This window comes from Candida theae (genome assembly GCF_024610275.1).
Source record: "Candida theae strain CBS 12239 chromosome Unknown scaffold33, whole genome shotgun sequence".
In the NCBI taxonomy this organism is placed as follows: Eukaryota; Fungi; Ascomycota; class Pichiomycetes; order Serinales; family Debaryomycetaceae; genus Lodderomyces; species Lodderomyces theae.
In genome coordinates this window covers 91,920-112,072 of record NW_026261401.1, presented here as the reverse complement: position 1 = coordinate 112,072, position 20,153 = coordinate 91,920, and the positions used below count along the sequence as shown (strand labels likewise).

The following is a 20,153-nucleotide window of genomic DNA, read 5'->3' as shown; positions in this document are numbered from 1 at the left end:
AAGGAAGCCGAAGCTGAAATTGAAAAGGAATTGAAGAGCTTGAAAGAACAGTTTGAGAAGAAAAAGTCCGATGTGGTGAAGTTGTTGGTTGAAGCTACAATCTCGCCTAACCCTCAAGTACACATCAATGCTAATACATAAATACACACATAAAGTAGTAATACAAATGCTAACTCTTGGCCAAGTTTTTGAATGACTTCACTTTTGCCCAGAGACGTCCGTCGTAGCCGGCAATATTCAAGTTCTCTACAAACCGCCACGCCTTCTTATCGTCTGCGATAGGATAGTCAATGGGTGGCGGGATGGCCGTAGCAACGCCAAGCATCCGCAAAAAGGGCTTATCCAGAACCACCGACTTGGCATTGCATAGTCCGGTAAGACCCTCCTCTCCTCCAAACTTGCCATATCCAGACTTTTTCACCCCACCAAATGGTAGTTGGGCCACGTAATATGTAGCAAAGTCATTGATGGCAACGTTACCACTGTCTAGTCTATCGGCAAGATAACTCAATTGTGTGAAGTCGCGACCAAAGATGGAGTTTCCCAAGCCGTAGTCGGTGCTGTTTGCCAATTCAATGGCATCATCAATGTCTTTTGCCTTTATCATGGTCAAAATTGGACCAAACACTTCTTCATTGAAGATCCGCATTGTCGGGTCAACATCAATCAACATTGTGGGTCCAAAGTAGTGGCCCTGTGGATAGTTTGGATGCTGAAATGGCCTGCCTCCGTACATCAACTTGGCTCCTTTTGAAGTTGCATCATCAATCAAATCCTGAAATTGTTGGAAACGATTATCGGAAATCATAGCACCCATATCGATCTCATCTAACTGATCAATGTCCGAGCCAACTCTAAAACTCTTTATACGGCTCGACAAAATCTTTACCAACTCCTCATAAGCCCTTGGCAAGCAAATCACCCTTTCAATTCCAATGCAATTTTGTCCGGCACTTTGAAAAGTCCCTCTCAAAATGATTGATGACAATGCATTCAAATCCTTAACGTCGTCCAATACAAGAAACGAGTCCTTTCCGCCTAGCTCCACAACACATGGAGTCAATTGTTTTGCCGCATTGGAAACCACATGGTGAGCTATTTGTTTGGATCCTATGAATGTGATGTGGTCCAAACCTGGATGAGATGTAAAGTAGTCAGCATCCTTTGGAAAGCAATAACACAACTGTATCAAATTTTCATCCAATTCCAATGCCCTCAAAATTGCACGACACATTTCGACAAACCATGTGCTTGACCAAACTACATTCTCCGAGCACTTGACAACAATGGCATTTCCAGTGAAAATAGCCGCAACTATAGGCCCCATGAGATTGTGGAATGGATAATTCCATGATATAATGGCAGAAACAACTCCCAACGGTTCGTATCTCACCTCGCCATTCTTCATAAAGCCCAAAAGAAAATTGGAAGGGCCAGGTCTTTGACTAGGTCTAAGTACCTTGGCACCATGAGCAACAATCCAATTGATTTTTTCCAAAGTGACCATAATCTCCCTCATTGAAGCATCCAATTTTGTCTTTCCCGAATCTCGGCAAGCAACACGAGCAATGTTCTCTTGATTCTCCAATATGAATCTAGCCAAGGTTTTCAAAAACTTTCTTCTACTTGTAAATGAGCTATGTCTCCACTCCTTTTGTGCTTTTCTAGCCTTTGCAATCATCTCATCCATTTGATCTCTGGTCGTGGCAGTGAACACACCCAAATCTTGTCCAGTGGCGGGACAGTAACATTGAATTTTTGTGTGGTCATCACTGACAGAAAGACTGGGCTTTGGGTACAACCGTTTCCCCTTCCAATGTGGTCTTGCCTCTTCTGGTATCGGAAATGTCACCTTGATGGGTGACTCGATCTTGTTGTATGAATTTGGGGAAGACGTCACATATTTACAATAAATGTAATACAATGCCGGTAGAATGACAAATATGAAGAACGTAGTAGATATCTGGTACTGCCATTGCCATTGCTCAAATGCAAAATCAATCGCAATCATTGGTATTGTCGATGGAAAAGGGTGTTTTGGCAAAAGCTCTATGTCAACAGAGAAAAATTTCCAAAAGTCGCGAATTACATGTTGAGCACATACATTGAGAGTACAAAATCTAAAACCACTAAATTATCCATACTGCTGCACAAGTTACTCATCTACATGCTCAGCTTCACGAAACGCTGCTTCCAATGCAGCCACCTCTTCTGGGCTCACTTGTAGGTCACCGCGTCGTGTATTCTCTTGTACTATGGCTCCAAGTAGGTTTTGATCGACATAATCAATCAACGAATCACAAATTTTCTTTGATACAAAGAATCTATCCACCTCGTCCTTTGGTGGTAACACGTCAAACTCAAACAAATCGTCTCTGTTCCATATGGATTTGGGTAGCTTTGCCATTATTTTGTTTTCTCCGGATAAAATGGCAAACCTTATCAAATTAAATGGGAGCTCTTTTGATGCTTCGTCAAGGTTGCTTCCAAGACTTAGCAATCCAAGAAGTGAACTAGTATATGTCACCGATGCTGGCTTGTACTTTGTCTTGAAAAGGTTCTCCAAATTAGTAGACAAAAAGTCGAGATGATTTTGCCACAATAACTTTGCTCTCACCAAGTAAGTCTCGGCACTGACTGCTATTTCGCTAGTAACTTTGAAAGAAGATTCCTTGACACCGGCAACGCTAGAGAGAGCAATATCAGTAAGTAGTTTGTATGCAACAAAGGGGTACGCCTCAAAAGCCCTTTGTAATTCCTTTTCTGCATCTTTGATTTGGTTTAGCTTAAGATAAGCTAACACAGTTGAGAATGCAATTCCTGGGGTGTACCATCTTGTATAGGATGTAACCAAAGGAGACCTCGATAATTGGATCAAGTATTGGTATTCTTCACTCATTATGCAATAAAAGTCAATAAAGTAACGGACACCCATGGGATCCTCTGCTGGTGCCAAACTCATCAAAAATTTGCAAAATGTCAATGCTGTTTCAAAAAGTGACCTCTCACCCAAGGACACAATATATCTAAACAAGTTCAAGTAAAACTGTCTGTTGGCAAAGGACTCATAAGGTAATCTAATTAATCCATTTTCCGCTGACGAGACTAACTCATGAAAAGTCTTATGAAAGCTCCTATCGAACGTAAACAAGCATCTCTCTATTAACGCGTTCGAAGTGGCCTTGTTGTCACCTTGTCTTAGTAAAACCATTGCCACTTGCAACAAGGTTTCTTGATGGTATGGGTGTTGCTGTAACAATTGCATTAGCGACTCTGGGTCAGGTGTGAGCACAGTCGATGCATAGAAACGGGTATTTGCGACCCTACTCTTTGTGTCATTCACTTTGTTGAATCTAAAGTATCTCACTCCCAAGTTTCTTTCCTTAGACACTTTGACGTGTAAGTCGGTGTCATCGATATCATCCTCCTTATACTTGAGTGATTCAAACACCTTATCCTCGGTCAACTCCTCCATCGTAACACTCTTCAACTGTGTGGGGAACCAATCATCTCGAATCTTGGACAAAAGCAACTTCCGAGACGTTCCAGGGATACTCCTACGATCTTTTCCACCCCAATTCCGTATCATTTTGCCCAATTTCTTAAACTGTTGTAGTACTTCTGGTGAGATTGCCAATGATGTAGTTGCATTTGCATCCTCAATTAATTCCGTAGATAACGAGTTGCCGAATAAATTTTTGTATTCCTGATCCTGATCGAGGTTTTTGTATGATCCAATGGATAACAATGGAAGCGACTTTTTGAGCCTCTCTGTGGTAAAATTCTTGAAGTTAGAATCGTAAACTTCAGACGGCTCCAACGTCGCGTCGTATTCTTCTTCGAAATCAAAAGACTCTACTGTCGGCTTAGTATCCTGTTCTTGTCGTTGTACATCCGCGAGAATCTTATCAATGTCATCTTCGTCTTCTTTCTCTTCTTCTAGTGCAGGCGTGGAAGACCTTGATTTGTTCTTGGCCTTCTTTTTCTTTTTGGATTTCTTTTTTGAATTTTCAACAACCTTTGGCGTTTGCACGGGTTTTTTCTCCTGTTGTATGTGTTCCCGTTCAGCGTGTTCCTCTTCATCCTCTTCGTCATCCTCGTCATCGCCATCTCCACCGAGAAATGCAAAGGCATTGAACTTGGGTTGGTTTGCTGCCGGTTGAGCTTCGTTTTGAGCAGCCTCTTCTTTCTCTTCTTCAGAAGAGACATTTATATCCAATTTCTTTAATTCATCCTCGAGACTCTTTCCGCCTAATTTCTTTAGTGCTCTTGAACTCATTTAATCTTGTTGGGATAAAGATGATTCACTCGCCATTGAGGTTTTCGATTTTATTTTATTTTATTTTTTTTTTTTTTTTTCTTCTTCTTCTTCTTTTCCGCAAATTCACTTCCGCTTTAGAAACCAAACAGAAAACCTCAGTTCACAGTTGGTTGCAAAACTAGAATACCAAAAAAAAAAAAAAAAAAAAGAATAGTCCACACCAGATACCATTCATTAGACAAGCGTATTCACCTTTCAGCAATGACCACACACAGGATCCCTGGGTCAAGAACTTTACCACTTTATTTGACGAAGGAGCATAGAAATTATTTTGAGCGTGACTTGACTTTCAGTCCCAGAACTACACGAATCTCACCACCAACAAAGTTATCTCCTTTGACCGACAAATTGAATGAAGCACGATCACCATTACCCATATACAATCCGTTATCTTCTTCAATAGTTGGAAACTCTACACCTGAAGCCAAAGTGCGGTTCTCGCCCGAAATTGATGTTACCCAGGAAGATTTAGCCAAGAGAGTGGATGAGATTATACAGACGGAATCTAATTATATCTCACATTGCAGCACTTTGGTAATACTGTACTTGGAAAATGTACAGAATTTCAAAACAGAGCTTCCTGCTGCGGTGCAGATTACGAAAGAGTGCGTGCTTGCTCTTATCACAATCCACAAACAATTGTTGGAAGAAATGAGAAGTATTAGGATCCAGAATCAAAGTTTGATCGACCAATGCAACAGAATTGCCAAATCCATAGCAGCATCGGGGATTTCTGTATTCTGGTATAGTATTTACTGCACTCATTATGATCAGTTGATTCCTTTTGAAATATTCATTGAAAAAAGAGATGAACAAGATCCTCATGATCAAGGAGCAGCTCCAAAAACATTCTTTTTGGGTGTCAAGAATTTTCTTGAAAGCCAACAAGCTTCCATCAAGCGGAAAGATTTGTCATTCATGTCGTTGTGCCAAAGGCCGGTTGATAGGATTGTCAAGTACAAACTTTTTGTCAAAGGAATGAAGAATGCGTTTGTTAAATTGGGTCAAGATGCAGCCACCTTGGAGAAAGCTTTCGAGCTGATTTCACATCAATTGGATGAAATTGATGGATCTAGAATTTCCATGACCGAAAACAAACAATTGAATGTGTTGGTAAACTTTGTTGGGCCCGACTCCGAACCTTTGCACCTGAAGTTGAATATGGAAGCCAATTTTTTTGGAAGTCCAGTTGCAATTGGCTTCGCTTCGGTTATATTTGTAAAGAATTCAAAACCCGAGATGATCCACTCGCCAATTGTACTCTACAAGGCCCATCTTCTCATTCTTGAGTACAATCAGGTTATCAACAGACATTTGCCTGGAAAGTATAAACCGAAATTCATCATTCCTTTGCTGAATACATCGATGGTCAAAGAGTTTCGATATGGGTTGCTGGTGAACCTATCAACAAATATCAAATTGCAGTTCAGATCGTGTTCGGATCAATACCAAATCATCTTGTGCTTCTTATCAGAAGTCGAGCACAAGTTTTGGAAACTGAAGTTTGATCTTTTGATTAATGTTACCCACCAAGGTTCTTGTGAATACAAGCTGAATACTGACCATTTATTTTGCCTTACTCCCAAAAATGCAACTCCGTGCTGGAAGGACGACTACGATGATCCAGAAAATGCTATACACTACATTGCGACGCAACTTAGCCTTCAAGTGAAATTGCGTTTCGACTTGTGTCTTAAAGGTAAAGTTCACGTAAAGTATGATGAGATGCCCCCGGGACCCAAGTACACAGTGATGCTATGGCTTATGGATGTTTACAACAACGAGCGACACTTTAAACAAATTGCCAGCAAAGACATTCCTTACCACACCTGCAACAGAAATATACACGTGTAAATAAATTTCAAGCTGAATAAATTGCAAACAAATTGTAAATAAATAGTAAAATTATTCAGAACATCGTTGCCACTACAAGCTGAACAGAGATTTGTAGTTGGATAATTCATTAGCATGCATTAAAAAGGTAGAGGACATTACACACAACTAATTACCAGTATTACCAGCACCAATACTGTCGTTATGCGAAGCGATACCGTTGTCAACTTCAGCATTGTGTTTATCGCTTCCCTTTTCCAAGATGACTTTGATGACTTCATCAACATTACTAGTCTTGAAGTTATTTGTCAAATCTTGTTTCGAGGCTTCATCTAATATACCATCAACACCACCTTGCCTGTTGATGAACACCTTGAACACCGAGACAATGTCAATGAGGGGGATGGTGGTGTCTCCCTTTCTGAATTTTTCATATAACGAAAAGTCATCAACAAAGATGACGAAATCGTTGTCGACTCCTTTGTAGAAAAGCTTATGTGGTTTGTTTGTCATTTTTAGTTGTGAGTAAAGTATCAATTGAATTGAAAGTGCAATAGCATGCAATTGGACTGGACCAGAAAAAGTGGAGCAAATGCTTTGCTATTTATAGTTTGGTGACTACAAAGTATACTGTTAAAAGGTTGCGTGAGTGTAAAAGGAATAATAGCAAACTAAAGAAAACTGTATAACCTGCAACCCCTAAAATTTGAGCAAATTTGTGTCATTAGATCATACACACACACACACACACAATTACATCATACTTAACTTACACTAACTTACACAACTTACTGTTTAAGCATCATTGCTTTGGCGACACCCACCAAGTCNCACACACACACACAACACAACACAACACAACACAACACAACACAACACTCACTCACTCACTCACTCACAAAAACACAAGCACCTGCAAATACTGCATTCAGTTCTTCTTGTACTCACAAATCTCTTCAACATTGTAATAGTAGTAGTTCTCCCTTTTAAGAGATCGCAAACGTCATAACGTCATTCCATTTAACCTCACTTCTTTGCTACACTTGGCGTTTTTTCCCTTTTCCAGTTTTATTTTTCTTTTCCTTTTATTTGCTTTTGGTTGCTACTCATGAATAGAGAGAGGGACGGTGGCGATGCACACATTTTAATGGAACAAATATTAAGTGATGCCCGTTAGAGTAAAACTACACACAACCAACAGTTGCTCAAGTCGCTGTGACAGGAGTCATTTTTCAAGAAACTATAGCGATGATGCAACAATTCCGCAACAACTGTTTTTTTTTGACCTTTGAAGGTTGGGTACCATTACATTCCCCCTTGTTCCTCATATATGAAGATTTCACTTCTATATCTGTCCAGAGAAGACATTTAGACTTCTTCAGATTGTAGAAAATCCAGAATAGTTGCAATGAGATGTATATTTGAGCTTGTACGCTGCTGTGCCACTCTTGGCCAAAATCTTGTCAAGGACGGGCCCTCTCTTCAAGATGAATTGGCCACTTCAAACTCAAAAATGACTACCTTCCGTTGTGATTAATATCTCTGTCCAGTGTGGATCATTAAGAGGAGAAGTGTAAGGTCGATATTAACGAACTTTCCTCACAAGCATCAACAAGACATGTTCTCAAATGGTAACGCAGCGTAGAGCTCTTGTGCTATACCAGATAGTGTACCTCAAAAATAGTTCCTAGAAACTGTGCGTTTTGCTGGTCAACAAATTCGGTCTGTTTGAATATGAGATTTGTTACTTGAACCGGAGTTAATTTACCACCTTATGGGCCGATCATAGGGTGGTAGCGGTGATCCTCCAGATAAAGGCCATTACCAATATATCGACACCTATCTCTATCAGTTCTAGAGTTATTCCCTTGCTAGTGTAACGTTGTAACTTGTATTAGATGAATCTTTTGTAGGCATTGTCAGTAATTGTACTCTACAAACAGTGAAGGCTGCCAAGAAGAACATTATCTCTGCTTTTCTCTCTGATTTTATTTTACCCGATTTATCCCTTGTGCAAACGATGACTTCTTCTCCGAACATTTCCCTGATTTCAATTCACACCAAAATCTCTTCTCTTCCAAGAACATCTTCACCACAACGGAAATGGTTGTTGACACTTTGAAATCGTTTTCGTCCAATGTTGGATCTCACATAAAAGAGGCTTACAAGACGACAGGGTCAGAGGTGACCCATTTCTCCCACACTTTCAAGGATAAAGTCACTTTTTACCACCGAGATTACGATCAAGATGATGAACTTGTGAAAAATTACAAGCACGATATCAAACAAGCAAGACTGGGTCTTGGGTATCTTATATCTCAATTGAATCAAGTTTATAAACGATTGATACCTCATATGATGTCAGTGAATATAAAAGTTGCACTTGACTTCCAGTCACTTATTGGTCCAAACTCTTTGCAATTCAAAGATATCGAAAAGTACTATCATGAGTTTGATTTGTTTCAAGCCGAGCAAGAGGTGCCTCATGTACATCCAAAGGAAAGGCAGTTTACGATAAAAGGAGTGAACGAACAATTATTTGAATACTTGCAATCAACTTTTGCTCTCAAGTACGACTTGGAAGGAGAGTGCGTCACGTTTTTAGAGTCCACAGTGCCGAAAATTCAAACAATGAGAAAGAGGTTGAAGGAAACTTTGAAATTGATCAAAAGGAGAGATCGCAAACGTGAGGATCTGGATAGACTACTGAGAAAAATTGAAAAATTGAATCAAAAGAAAGCACCATTAGCAGAGAAAGAGGAGGCCAACTTGACAAAGCTTCAACGCGAGTTTGAAGAGGTGGATATCGAGTTCAAAGTGTTGAATGACAAAACGACAACTATTCTACCACATATAATGTCATTTTTGGATGAGTTTCTTGAATCTATTACAGATTTACTCATCTTGAAACAAGATAGTATTTATGCTAAAATTGTAAAAAGCTTGGAGCACTTTGCCACATTTTATGGGTTTATTTACGAAGAAGTGCCCAATTATGAAGCTATTGTGAACCAATGGGAACTGGATATAACTTCCACCAGGTTACAAATTGAGTCATTTATCACAATTTTGCAAAATTCAAAGACAGATTTATTGAATGTGGAAATCGACGATGAAGACAAGTCACTGAAGGCATACAAGTTTTATCACAAGTTGTCAAACAAGATTTTCGACAAAAGTCACACAGTGCAACCCAGAGATGTGAGTGCAGGTATGTTCAATGATACCACTGAGGCCGATCCTATCTTTTCGTTTGCGAAATACAACAACCCACAAGCCAATCAATCGGAAACGTACCATCCTAGAAAAGTTTTAGGCTTCGATGATGTTGTCGTGGAAAAGACTGTTGGTTTCCGCCCTGAACTTCCTCCTCGACCAGCACTCGCTTCGTTCAAGTCTATGCAACAGACCACCCCGGCTCCATCTCGTGTTTACTATTCACAAAGTGCTGCAAACTCATTGGAATCATTGTCGTTGAATAGTGACGATGAAACCGTCATATCGGATGCTTCCCTGGTAAGCTCTGTGCACACTCATTCATTAGCAGGCTACACTAGTGGTGATATTTCAGTAGACAAGGAGTTGCGCAAAATCTATAATTCGGGCAAGAATGACATCAAACTTGCACCAACACTTTTGTCAGATTTCAATGTCATGCCAGATTTGGAAAAACCAGAACATCAATTAACAGATGCTTATAAACTCGCCTTGCTTGATCATTTTTACCACAAATTAAATATGGTAAAGCGAACTACGAGAATTGCCAAATACGATTTCACTGGTGTTGAAGTAGGCGATTTGTCATTCAAAAAGGGCGACACCATTGAAATTGTATTTGACTTACAAAATGTGGATACGCTATACCAGCAAAACAACTTAAATTGGCTTGTTGGAGTAATTCAACAACAGGATAGCAATGACTACAGAATTGGATTTGTACCTAATAACTATGTTTAAAAAAAAAAACAAAGTCTTTTTAATCGAAGTCGTTATCTAATAATTTAAACATTGATCCAAGAACTTTTTCTGGATCGATTCGTAACCCATTATGAAACAAATCGTTTGTAATGTATTGACGTAAGTTACAAGATGGGAGGTATTGTTGCTTAACGTTTCTTGTCAATTCAAAATCAACATATTGATCGGCATAGTACGTTGTGGCAACTATAGGCACATCCTTCCAGGTAATTTTTTGCAACTTGTTGACATCGTACAATGTGCTCCAAGAGTCTTTTTCATGCAATGCGTAAGCTAAAGTTTTGAATTGTCTAAGTTGAGCATAATCTTCATACATGCTTTTGAAAACCATTTCACCAGTGAAATAAATCTCTTTATCGTTGAGTTGAAACTTTTCATTACCAGGAGCATATCTCAACCTGTCTGCACTCCAGTTGCTCTTAGTTTTCCCACTGCAGTAGATCGCTTCTTGAAAAAGAGCATAAATGACATTGGTATCAAACGACATGGCATTCTGTACCAATGTTAGTGTGTACACAGTTGGGTACTTGAACGTTTGCAAATCTTGCCAAAAAGATGTCACAATTTTATGGACTTCGTCAGTGCCACCAAAACCTCCAAAATTGAGACCCAATTGTTGAAACCGTTCGACTGATAATCTGCCTCCATCCGGTAAGATCGTCTCATTTGACTTCAAGTATTGACATATTTCCACCACACGAGCAACATCCTGGGAATATTTACTATAGTAATGCGCATTCCTCTCCTTTGTACGTTTGTAAGTTTGTGTGTACACAGCATCAACGTCAAATCCAATTGGCGGTACACCACCTGTAACAAACACGTGCTTCAAGGAGTCAGGATAAAGTGACAAGTAAGTAAAGCTGCAAAATCCGCCATACGATTGACCCAATGAAGACCATTTGACGTCATCACCAATCAACTCCCTACGAATCAATTCTGCATCCTTCACAATTGAGTCCGCACGAAAGTTCAAAATTGTTTCCAATTGATCATCAACCGAAGATTTAGTGGATAGACTTTCACTCAATGTCTTGTAATCAATAGGGGTGCTGCCGCCTGTGCCTCTTTGATCCATCCACACGATTTGATATCCTTCATCCAACAACACTTTGGTTATCCCCGTGTAGCTGGTGGGGACAGAACAACCAAACCCTGGCCCTCCTTGTAAATAAAGTATTAAATTGGGTGACTCAGGCAAGACGACTTTCTCAAACCCATCCAAATTGGCGTGCTTGGTTCGATCGTATTTTTGAGAAATGGTAACCACGACTTGGATCTTGCGCGATTTGGCATCCTTATGGTCCAATGGTAGTTCAAAGCCAATTTTTTGGTTAAGGACCTTGTTCAGCTGGAAGTAGTCAAGGATTTTGTGAACCATTGTCGTGTTAAAGAAGGTGGTGGTATTTCCCTGCTTTGAAGTTGGGCGGTATTGGTCTGAAAGAATCTGGAAAATTCACCTTTGATGCCGCACAAACAACCCATTTGCAACTCCTGCAAAAACTTTTTGACTCGGAATTGAAAATAAGAAAAAGGAAGCGACCCTTCCTTATACCGACTTCCATTTAAATATATATATATATATATATATATATATAATCGTATAACTTAAATTACAAAAAGAACATAAACTAGAAACTTTTTTTTTCCTTTTCTGATATCAAGAATAACTGCCTCCCCCCCTGTTCAATACAATCCACCGGTTCTTTGCTTCCTCAATGCATTTTGTTGTTTTTCAGTCTCAGAATCCCACAAGATGAAATCATCCAAGGCTTTACCTGCTGGGACCATTGGTAAAACAGGGACCTTCTTTTCAACCATAACTTCCAACAAGACAGGCTCTTGGCAATCCAAAAACTCTTTAACACCCAGCTTCAATTCCTCCTGGGTGGAAATTCTGATACCTTTGACCCCCATAGCGTCAGCCAACTTCATGAAATCTGGGTTAGCTTGATGTGTGTGTGAGTACCTATGCTCGTAAAACAATGATTGCCATTGGGTAACCATACCTTGCTCTTCGTTATTCAAAACACAAACCTTGACTGGAGCACCAGCTTGCACAGCGGACGATAATTCAGTCAAAGTCATGTTGAATGATGCATCACCGTCAATGTCAATCACAATAGCATCTGGTCTGGCGACTTGAGCACCAATGGCAGCAGGTAATCCGTAACCCATAGTTCCCAAACCACCAGAAGTAATCATTGTTCTAGGCTTGGTCCAAGTCCAATGTTGTGCTGCCCACATTTGATGTTGGCCAACACCAGTAGTAACATAAACATCTTTATCGTATTTCATTGACTGTTCGGAGATCTCCTTGATCAAGGTTTGTGGCTTTATCTTGGAGTCCGGAGTTTCAACTTGGTATGAGTATGGATATTGTTCCTTCCATGCATCAATTTTTTCGAACCATTCAGGTCTAGACTCGACTTGGTTTACAAGTGGAATGAATTTACGCAAGTTGGCAGTAACATCACCTTCCACTGCCTCAGTAGCCTCAACAACCTTGTTGATGTTCTTTGGTGAGATTTCGAAATGCAAGATACCACCTCTGTTTTCAGCAGCAGCTAATTTTGCTTCTGGAGCAAACTTGGCGATGTTACCAGTGACTCTATCATCAAATCTAGCACCAAGAGCAATGATGCAATCAGCATTTTGGATAGCAGTGTTTGCAGCTGCTGAACCGTGCATACCCAACATATCCAATGACTTTGGATCTCTTTGATCAAAAGCACCCAATCCTTGTAAAGTTGTAGTTACAGGAATGTTTGCTTTATCAGCCAACTCTTTAAGCAACTTTGGACCATCTTCATGGTTCAAAATACCAGCACCGCAGTAGATGATAGGCTTCTTGGCCTTGTTCAATATATCAGCAGACCTTTTGATGGCTTCTGTGGTGAACTCGGAAACGGCCTTCTTGGTAATTGTGCTCAATGCGTTAGATGGTAAAGTGGTATTTATAGGAATAGATTCTCTCAAAATAGACGCCGTGACGTCCTTTGGTAAATCAACCAAAACTGGACCTGGTCTACCAGTTGTGGCAATCTCAAAAGCTTCGTTTATTCTTCTTGGTAATTCAGCAACATTCTTAACCATAACATTCCATTTGGTACATGATCTCGAAATACCAATAACATCTGCCTCTTGGAAAGCATCAGTACCAATAGCGCTAGTTGGCACTTGACCGGTAAAGACAATTAATGGAACTCCATCCATCAAAGCGTCGGCCATTGGAGTAATGACATTAGTGGCACCGGGACCAGAAGTTACCAAAACAACACCTGGCTTCCCGCTAGCTCTAGCATAACCTTCAGCCATGTGTCCAGCACCTTGTTCATGTCTTGGTAAAACAAACTTGAATTTCTCAGAGTTGTAAATAGCGTCGAAAACTGGCAAAATGGCACCTCCGGCGTATCCAAAAACAGTATCAACATCATGTCTCAACATCATTTCATGGAAAATTTCACCACCAGTCAATCCAATAAAAGAATCGTCCATGGTCTGTTCCCTCTTCTCACGACGTTGCTGCTTTGAAAGGCTCTTTGGCTGAGGCAGCGAAGGAGACTCAGCATCAGAAAGGTTGAATGCCGGAGATGGTTGTGGTCTTGATGTAGTTGTGGCTTGGGCTGCATTGTGATGATTTATCTTTGAGATTGATCTTGTTTGGGATTTCAAAGCAAGATATAGATTTTGTGTAGTTCTTTTGCTACAACACCTTGACAAGTGACGTGAAAGCATAGTAGTCTTTATGAATATGTAGAAGTAGTAGTGGATGAAGATGGAAGGAAAGACAAAAGGAAGAAGAAGGTATGCTTTTGCTGGTGTGGAGAAAGATGGAAAATATATAAATGTGAAAAATTTGTGACTAATTTGAAAGAAAGAGAAACAGAAGAGAAGAAGAAAAAAAAAAAAAAAGAAATGAAAAATTTCCATTCTCGACACAAAAAGAGAAGGAGACGTACGTAGTAGAGGTTTATTCATTGAATCTCCGTAGTGAATATAAGAGAGGGAAGGATAACGATAACGTCCATTTACTCTTCTGGAAGGCTGCACGTCTTAACGAGGCGCAATGGAGGACTTTTATTTCTCTCTTGTGTTGCATAAGATGCTTCATTGATTTGACATTTGCTCCCCAGCCGTTGTATGCAGTAATACGGGCCTGAATCGGACAAAAACTTTTCTGACATGGACAACCGGAAGAAATTTGAAATTATCAAGCTGCTACCGTTTTCCAAGTACTTATCACGTGAATACGGCATTGCATCATTGGAACACATTGAAATATAGATCAGCATCCAAACTATCCACAGGGCCACTACTTTGGACCCACAATGTTGATTGATGTTGACCCGACAATGCGGATCTTCAATGAAGAAGTGTTTGGTCCAATTTTGACCATGATAAAGGCAAAAGACATTGATGATGCCATTGAATTGGCAAACAGCACCGACTACGGCTTGGGAAACTCCATCTTTGGTCGCGACTTCACACAATTGAGTTATCTTGCCGATAGACTAGACAGTGGTAACGTTGCCATCAATGACTTTGCTACATATTACGTGGCCCAACTACCATTTGGTGGGGTGAAAAAGTCTGGATATGGCAAGTTTGGAGGAGAGGAGGGTCTTACCGGACTATGCAATGCCAAGTCGGTGGTTCTGGATAAGCCCTTTTTGCGGATGCTTGGCGTTGCTACGGCCATCCCGCCACCCATTGACTATCCTATCGCAGACGATAAGAAGGCGTGGCGGTTTGTAGAGAACTTGAATATTGCCGGCTACGACGGACGTCTCTGGGCAAAAGTGAAGTCATTCAAAAACTTGGCCAAGAGTTAGCATTTGTATTACTACTTTATGTGTGTATTTATGTATTAGCATTGATGTGTACTTGAGGGTTAGGCGAGATTGTAGCTTCAACCAACAACTTCACCACATCGGACTTTTTCTTCTCAAACTGTTCTTTCAAGCTCTTCAATTCCTTTTCAATTTCAGCTTCGGCTTCCTTATTGATTTGGTCGTTTACACCCTCGTGGTCCTTTTCAAATTTCTGTAACTCCTCCTCCTTTTGCTTCTTGTAGTCTTCGATCTCTTGTTGGGCGTCTTGCTTGGCTGTTTTCAATCTGCTGGTTCTGTATTTTCTAGCCTCGTTGACTATCTCGGCAGCTTCTTTCTCTGTTTTCAACAATGACTGTATTCCTGAAGACATGGCGTTAGAGCTGTATGGTGCTGGTGCTGGTGCTGTTGCTGGTGCTGTTGGAGGAGCTTATTGCGTTGTGGATCTCTTTTTTTTTTGCGTTGGTTTAAATTGGAAATTGTCGCGCACAATTAGACTGACGCAACAGAGTCTCTCCTACAACTTCAAATCAAACGGAATCTATACTTTTTATTACTGTACCTCTTTTACTTTATCTCTACTCGTCTCCTCTTCTGGACGGAATGACCTCACCTCATGATCCTCAGACTCGGCACTCGACTTGTTGTTTTGTTCGTGCTTAGCTTTCTCGTCCTTAGATAGACTTGTCGTTGACGAATTTGCAACTCCATTGATAATATTACTACGCTCATCCGAGTGGCGCCTAGCGCCCAAGTTTGTTTCATCCATTGCCACCTCATCAGTCTCACCGTTGAATCCCAGGTAAAACTCCCTCCTAACTTCGACATAGTCGTAAGCAAACTCGCCAATTTGCGACTCATCCACTCCCACTTCCTCCTCCTCGTATTTCAACCTCAAATGCAAGCCAGGAATATGGTCAATAACAAAACAAAGAACAGCAGTCACGGCGGCAGAGTAGGCTAAGCATGCCAAGATGTATGCAATCTGGATATACAACTGCTTCCAATTGTGATCGATCCAGCCTCCCTCGTGGTCAGTAGCTCCATCGTATCCGATAACTGTCTTGGACCCAAGTATGGCATTAAAAATGAGACCAATGACTCCAGCAACCCCGTGCTCGGCCCACACGTCCAAGGAATCATCAACACGACACAAGTACTTGATCTTTGTCGACAAGTTACAAACGACACCAGCAACAACTCCCACTATGACACTTGCCCAAAGAGGGATACAGCCTGAGCTAGGCGTGGCTGCAACAAGACCAGAAATGCAACCCGAACAAACGGCAACCATTGACCACTTATTCTCCAACCGGTAATCCAATAAGCACCAACTCACAGCGCCAAAACCGGCGGCCAAATGTGTGTTCATCATGGAGTACGGCACTTTGATACTTGCATTGGCACACGAGAACCCATTGAAAAATAGCCACCCCACGTACAACAAGATCGTCCCGAGGTAAACAAAACTGATATTGTGTGGACGGTAGTTGATAAGTAGGTTATCATTCCGCCTTCCCAAGAATGCAGAGTATACAAAAGCAGAAGCACCAGAAAGAATCTCCACAGGGCCACCACCGGCATAGTCAAGAGCTCCAGATTTGAAGGTGGAGGCCCAGCCACCACCCCATACCCAGTACACCACGGGGCAGTAAACAATCGTTGCCCAGCAAAACAAGAATACCATTGCCGGCAAGAAACGGCCTCTTTCTCCAATACATCCTCCCGCAAGGATCGCTAGCGTGACCAACAAGAACTGCAACTGGAACATCGCGTACGCGATCTGTGAGTAAACAGTACCACTAGCTTCGGAACTGCTACTGATTAGATCTTTGAATCCGAAATATTGAAGGTTGCCAATGAACGAATTGCTCGATTTGCTGAATGCTAACGAGTACCCCCAAAAGTACCACTGGAATATGCCAACGAAACTGGACATGGCGACGATCCAAATCATGGACAAGGCGTTTTTTCTTCGTGATAGACCCGAGTATAGAAATGCGAGACCCGGTATCATGAGCCAGATTATTGAGGCAGCTATGGTTAGCACCAACACATCTGATGGATCGTAGCTTTTGTTATCGTATAGTTTTCTCTTTGCGAGTTGTAGTAGTTGGTCCTTCATTGTGAATGTGTAGTAAGTGGCTTGAACAAGGACGGGCAGGGTTTTATTTGTCGGATAAATAGACACAGTGTGGGTAGATGATTGGTCCCTTGTGTTGACGATCGAAGAAGAACAAGTATGCAAGTAATGACTTTGGTTTTTTTATTTATTTTCCAGGTCTAAAGATTAAATGAAATTTGATATTCGATAACTTCTGTATACTATATATATTATGACTTGTGTGTCTTTCTGCTCTGCTCTGCTTAATTTTTAGTGTAACTTAAATTCTTGTTTTATTTTATTTTTTTTTTTTTATTTTGCCATTTTCCATGTGCGTCTTTAAGATCCAGGCGTTGCAATCGTACCATATGTAGCTCTAGAAGCGACCCAGGGCCAGGGTGCGTTCGATGAGGAGGACCGACGTATGAAGCTCTACTATGTATCTGGCCCCCGCTGATACGGTTCCTTCGCTAAAGTCTGTGAGCTGAGAGAGATGCTCAACTTGACCTTCTCGGTTACTGCAATGGCAATTTTTTCTTGTTCGCTTTTTGCAACCTGTCCCTTCTTCCGCAAAGCATAAGCTACTACGAACTGTCAACCAACTTGACCATACCCCAGCTTTTCTAAGCCGGTCCTATTGTCCTCGGTAATCACATCTTCACGATGCATACTTCACCCTCACGTCTATCCACGCTTGTGCATTATCTAGACCGTACCTGGCAATTTCAGAAACAAAAAAAAAACAAAAATTAAAAAAAAAAAAAAAAGAAATTTAACAACGGCTAAGCAAAATTAAATTACGTAATACATTATCTACACATTACTGATAAGTTAATCGAGCCAATCACATTGCGGTACTGCAATATACCCATATAATGTATCAACCAAATCAACACACACGCACACACACACACACACACAGCACCCAAACGAGATATATAAGGGGCTACACATCACACGTTTCATCTGAACACTTGTCGCGGTGGCCGTTCCCGGCACTTGGCTCTTTTAACGACAGACGGACCACTTTGAGAGTCTCGTATGCTTCTTACACACCCTTCCGGGTATTCCCGTATAGCAGCCAAGTACAGTACTTTGCATCTTTTTTTCTTTTTTTCTGTTTTTTGTTTTTTTTTGCAACAATTTCCAACAAAACAGTCTACGCCTACTACAAGACTTTGAAAATCAGAAACATACTGCTTTAATAATAATAATATGTACCTACCACATGCTATTCAATTAAAAAAAAAAAGAAGTATCTCTCCGAAATTAGTTTTCCAAGTCCTTCTTCAAAGTACCCAAGAAAGCGTGCTTTTCAGCTGGAGTTTGGAATCTACCCTTACCGAATTTAGAAGCAGTGTCAATCCATTTCAAGTTGACCTTTTCAACAGCTCTTCTTGAAGTGTCGACATACAAGGACTTTCTCAAAGTAACAACTCTCTTCTTGGTACCCTATCGGTGATGAACAGTTCATTTAGCTCTCGCAAGTGTCCCGTGAACCTTTCTTAAACATGCGGGGTCTGTAAGATCAAAACGCCTTTACACCGACACATATAGAGAGGAAGCCAGCTTCACTCAATTTCAACACATTACTCATTATTTCTATAAACTCTATACTTTTTGATTTATTTTACCGATGCGGCATTCGTGCATAAAGAACGCCTTGTGAAATCTCTCCCATATACAATAACTCAACCCAATCAAGTTTATAATACAGATGATAAACAACGACGCTCCTATTATTGCACTCATGACTTTGAAAAACAAGAAATCATAGCCCGCAACTCCCTTGGACACTTCACTATTAGCAAGAGACATAGTTCCTACCGGGAAAGTCATTGTCCACCATCCTTTATTCCATTTTATCAATCCAAACCTCTTTGTTGTCCACTCTGGGTCATGATTTTTAGCAAATGGGGAACTTTTTGACATGCAGGATGCAATTGCTATAAACAAATAGATGTAACCTCCTGCTAGTAATAGGTATGCAGCCAAAGCCGAGGGGACCAAGAATGCTTTTGCCAAAGCATCATCAGGGATAAAATTGTACATGTTGTTCCCAAAAAGCATTATACTGTAACTGCTTTGACCAACAAAACCAATCGGTAAGAACTGAGTAAAAATCTGTGAAGTACTTGGTATTTTGCATAAAATCAACCTAACCATAAAGACAGCACCAACTCCATGAAAAAGCATAATGGATATGAAAAACAACATCAATGATGTGAGCTCGGTGATAATTTTTTGATTGCGTGTCTCCAACTCAGCAGCGATGAGATGCCCCGGCGATGAAATAACACAACAACAGACAACAGGCATGAATATACTAGCATTGATATCGGCAATTCTATGGGCACTGAATTTTGACAAGAAAGAAAAGAAAAATATGACTGCCGTATTCATGACGGCAAGAACCACACCTATCCACCACAAAACCCACAAGAATATGGGATACCGTCCATGCGTTAGCAAATTCACTCCATTTATTATAGTACTGAACCCCATTGAGTAAACTGCAAAATATAGCGAATGGCTATAGTCATGGATGTAAAGAGCCATTCGCCGCGGGTGAAACCAGCAACTCAAAACACACATGATACTCGTGACAACGAAGAAGAAGATTGTGATGCAAAAGAACATGATTCCACAAACCTCTAGCCAACGGGCTTTGTATGGGAAGCCATAAAAAATGTTACCCGTGATTCCACATCCCAAAAAGGAGACAAAATAGTTGGGATGGAAATCATCAATGAGTTCTTTTCTTAAAAACTGTCGTACTGTTGAGTGCGTCGATTTCAGAGATATCTCCTCGTTTTTGTAATCAGCAGTATGTTCCAGATCCTTGAACTCAACGCGTCCTTCATCGTCCGCCACACCATGCAGTGGAATTTGGTCTGATGTCATTTTCGATGAGATTGATGCGGCTGGTGTGCGGGTTTCACTATCCTCTAGTTCTAAACCACCATCAATGTGATTGTCCTGTTCCGTTGGTGACATAGTACTGAAAGCAGAACGGAAAAAGTTGCACAGGAAGTAAAGGGGCTATATATAACGTTGTGTTAGCTCAGTTTCATTAACTAATGAC

The 20,153-nt window shown here is 40.7% G+C and overlaps 11 protein-coding genes across 11 annotated transcripts; 3 read left to right on the top strand and 8 right to left on the bottom strand. All coding sequences in view use genetic code 12, as the record gives it.

Moving 5' to 3' along the window:
• Window positions 1–169: 169 nt before the first annotated feature.
• KGF57_001864 (aldehyde dehydrogenase family protein) lies at window positions 170–2,011 on the bottom strand (the record flags this gene model as incomplete). The annotated part of the gene is made up of 1 exon (XM_051751115.1): window positions 170–2,011. The coding sequence occupies one exon, from the start codon at window positions 2,009–2,011 to the stop codon at window positions 170–172; it is 1,842 nt and encodes a 613-aa protein (XP_051609685.1).
• Window positions 2,012–2,155: 144 nt separating this feature from the next.
• KGF57_001863 (uncharacterized protein) lies at window positions 2,156–4,279 on the bottom strand (the record flags this gene model as incomplete). Its single annotated transcript, XM_051751114.1, has 1 exon — window positions 2,156–4,279. One exon carries the CDS (start codon window positions 4,277–4,279, stop codon window positions 2,156–2,158), a length of 2,124 nt encoding a protein of 707 aa, XP_051609684.1.
• A 243-nt stretch (window positions 4,280–4,522) lies between these two features.
• Window positions 4,523–6,175, top strand: KGF57_001862 (uncharacterized protein; the record flags this gene model as incomplete). The annotated part of the gene is made up of 1 exon (XM_051751113.1): window positions 4,523–6,175. One exon carries the CDS (start codon window positions 4,523–4,525, stop codon window positions 6,173–6,175), a length of 1,653 nt encoding a protein of 550 aa, XP_051609683.1.
• A 147-nt stretch (window positions 6,176–6,322) lies between these two features.
• Window positions 6,323–6,667, bottom strand: KGF57_001861 (uncharacterized protein; the record flags this gene model as incomplete). The annotated part of the gene is made up of 1 exon (XM_051751112.1): window positions 6,323–6,667. The coding sequence occupies one exon, from the start codon at window positions 6,665–6,667 to the stop codon at window positions 6,323–6,325; it is 345 nt and encodes a 114-aa protein (XP_051609682.1).
• A 1,590-nt stretch (window positions 6,668–8,257) lies between these two features.
• KGF57_001860 (uncharacterized protein) lies at window positions 8,258–10,111 on the top strand (the record flags this gene model as incomplete). The annotated part of the gene is made up of 1 exon (XM_051751111.1): window positions 8,258–10,111. One exon carries the CDS (start codon window positions 8,258–8,260, stop codon window positions 10,109–10,111), a length of 1,854 nt encoding a protein of 617 aa, XP_051609681.1.
• Window positions 10,112–10,130: 19 nt separating this feature from the next.
• KGF57_001859 (uncharacterized protein) lies at window positions 10,131–11,513 on the bottom strand (the record flags this gene model as incomplete). The annotated part of the gene is made up of 1 exon (XM_051751109.1): window positions 10,131–11,513. One exon carries the CDS (start codon window positions 11,511–11,513, stop codon window positions 10,131–10,133), a length of 1,383 nt encoding a protein of 460 aa, XP_051609680.1.
• A 305-nt stretch (window positions 11,514–11,818) lies between these two features.
• Window positions 11,819–13,870, bottom strand: ILV2 (acetolactate synthase catalytic subunit; the record flags this gene model as incomplete). The annotated part of the gene is made up of 1 exon (XM_051751108.1): window positions 11,819–13,870. One exon carries the CDS (start codon window positions 13,868–13,870, stop codon window positions 11,819–11,821), a length of 2,052 nt encoding a protein of 683 aa, XP_051609679.1.
• A 593-nt stretch (window positions 13,871–14,463) lies between these two features.
• KGF57_001857 (MSC7) lies at window positions 14,464–14,967 on the top strand (the record flags this gene model as incomplete). The annotated part of the gene is made up of 1 exon (XM_051751107.1): window positions 14,464–14,967. The coding sequence occupies one exon, from the start codon at window positions 14,464–14,466 to the stop codon at window positions 14,965–14,967; it is 504 nt and encodes a 167-aa protein (XP_051609678.1).
• Window positions 14,968–14,995: 28 nt separating this feature from the next.
• Window positions 14,996–15,337, bottom strand: VMA10 (H(+)-transporting V1 sector ATPase subunit G; the record flags this gene model as incomplete). Its single annotated transcript, XM_051751106.1, has 1 exon — window positions 14,996–15,337. The coding sequence occupies one exon, from the start codon at window positions 15,335–15,337 to the stop codon at window positions 14,996–14,998; it is 342 nt and encodes a 113-aa protein (XP_051609677.1).
• A 180-nt stretch (window positions 15,338–15,517) lies between these two features.
• On the bottom strand, window positions 15,518–17,089 carry MEP1 (ammonium permease; the record flags this gene model as incomplete). Its single annotated transcript, XM_051751105.1, has 1 exon — window positions 15,518–17,089. One exon carries the CDS (start codon window positions 17,087–17,089, stop codon window positions 15,518–15,520), a length of 1,572 nt encoding a protein of 523 aa, XP_051609676.1.
• Window positions 17,090–18,337: 1,248 nt separating this feature from the next.
• KGF57_001854 (uncharacterized protein) lies at window positions 18,338–20,065 on the bottom strand (the record flags this gene model as incomplete). The annotated part of the gene is made up of 3 exons (XM_051751104.1): window positions 18,338–18,491; window positions 18,795–19,601; window positions 19,707–20,065. 3 exons carry the CDS (start codon window positions 20,063–20,065, stop codon window positions 18,338–18,340), a joined length of 1,320 nt encoding a protein of 439 aa, XP_051609675.1.
• Between the last annotated feature and the right edge of the window lie 88 nt (window positions 20,066–20,153).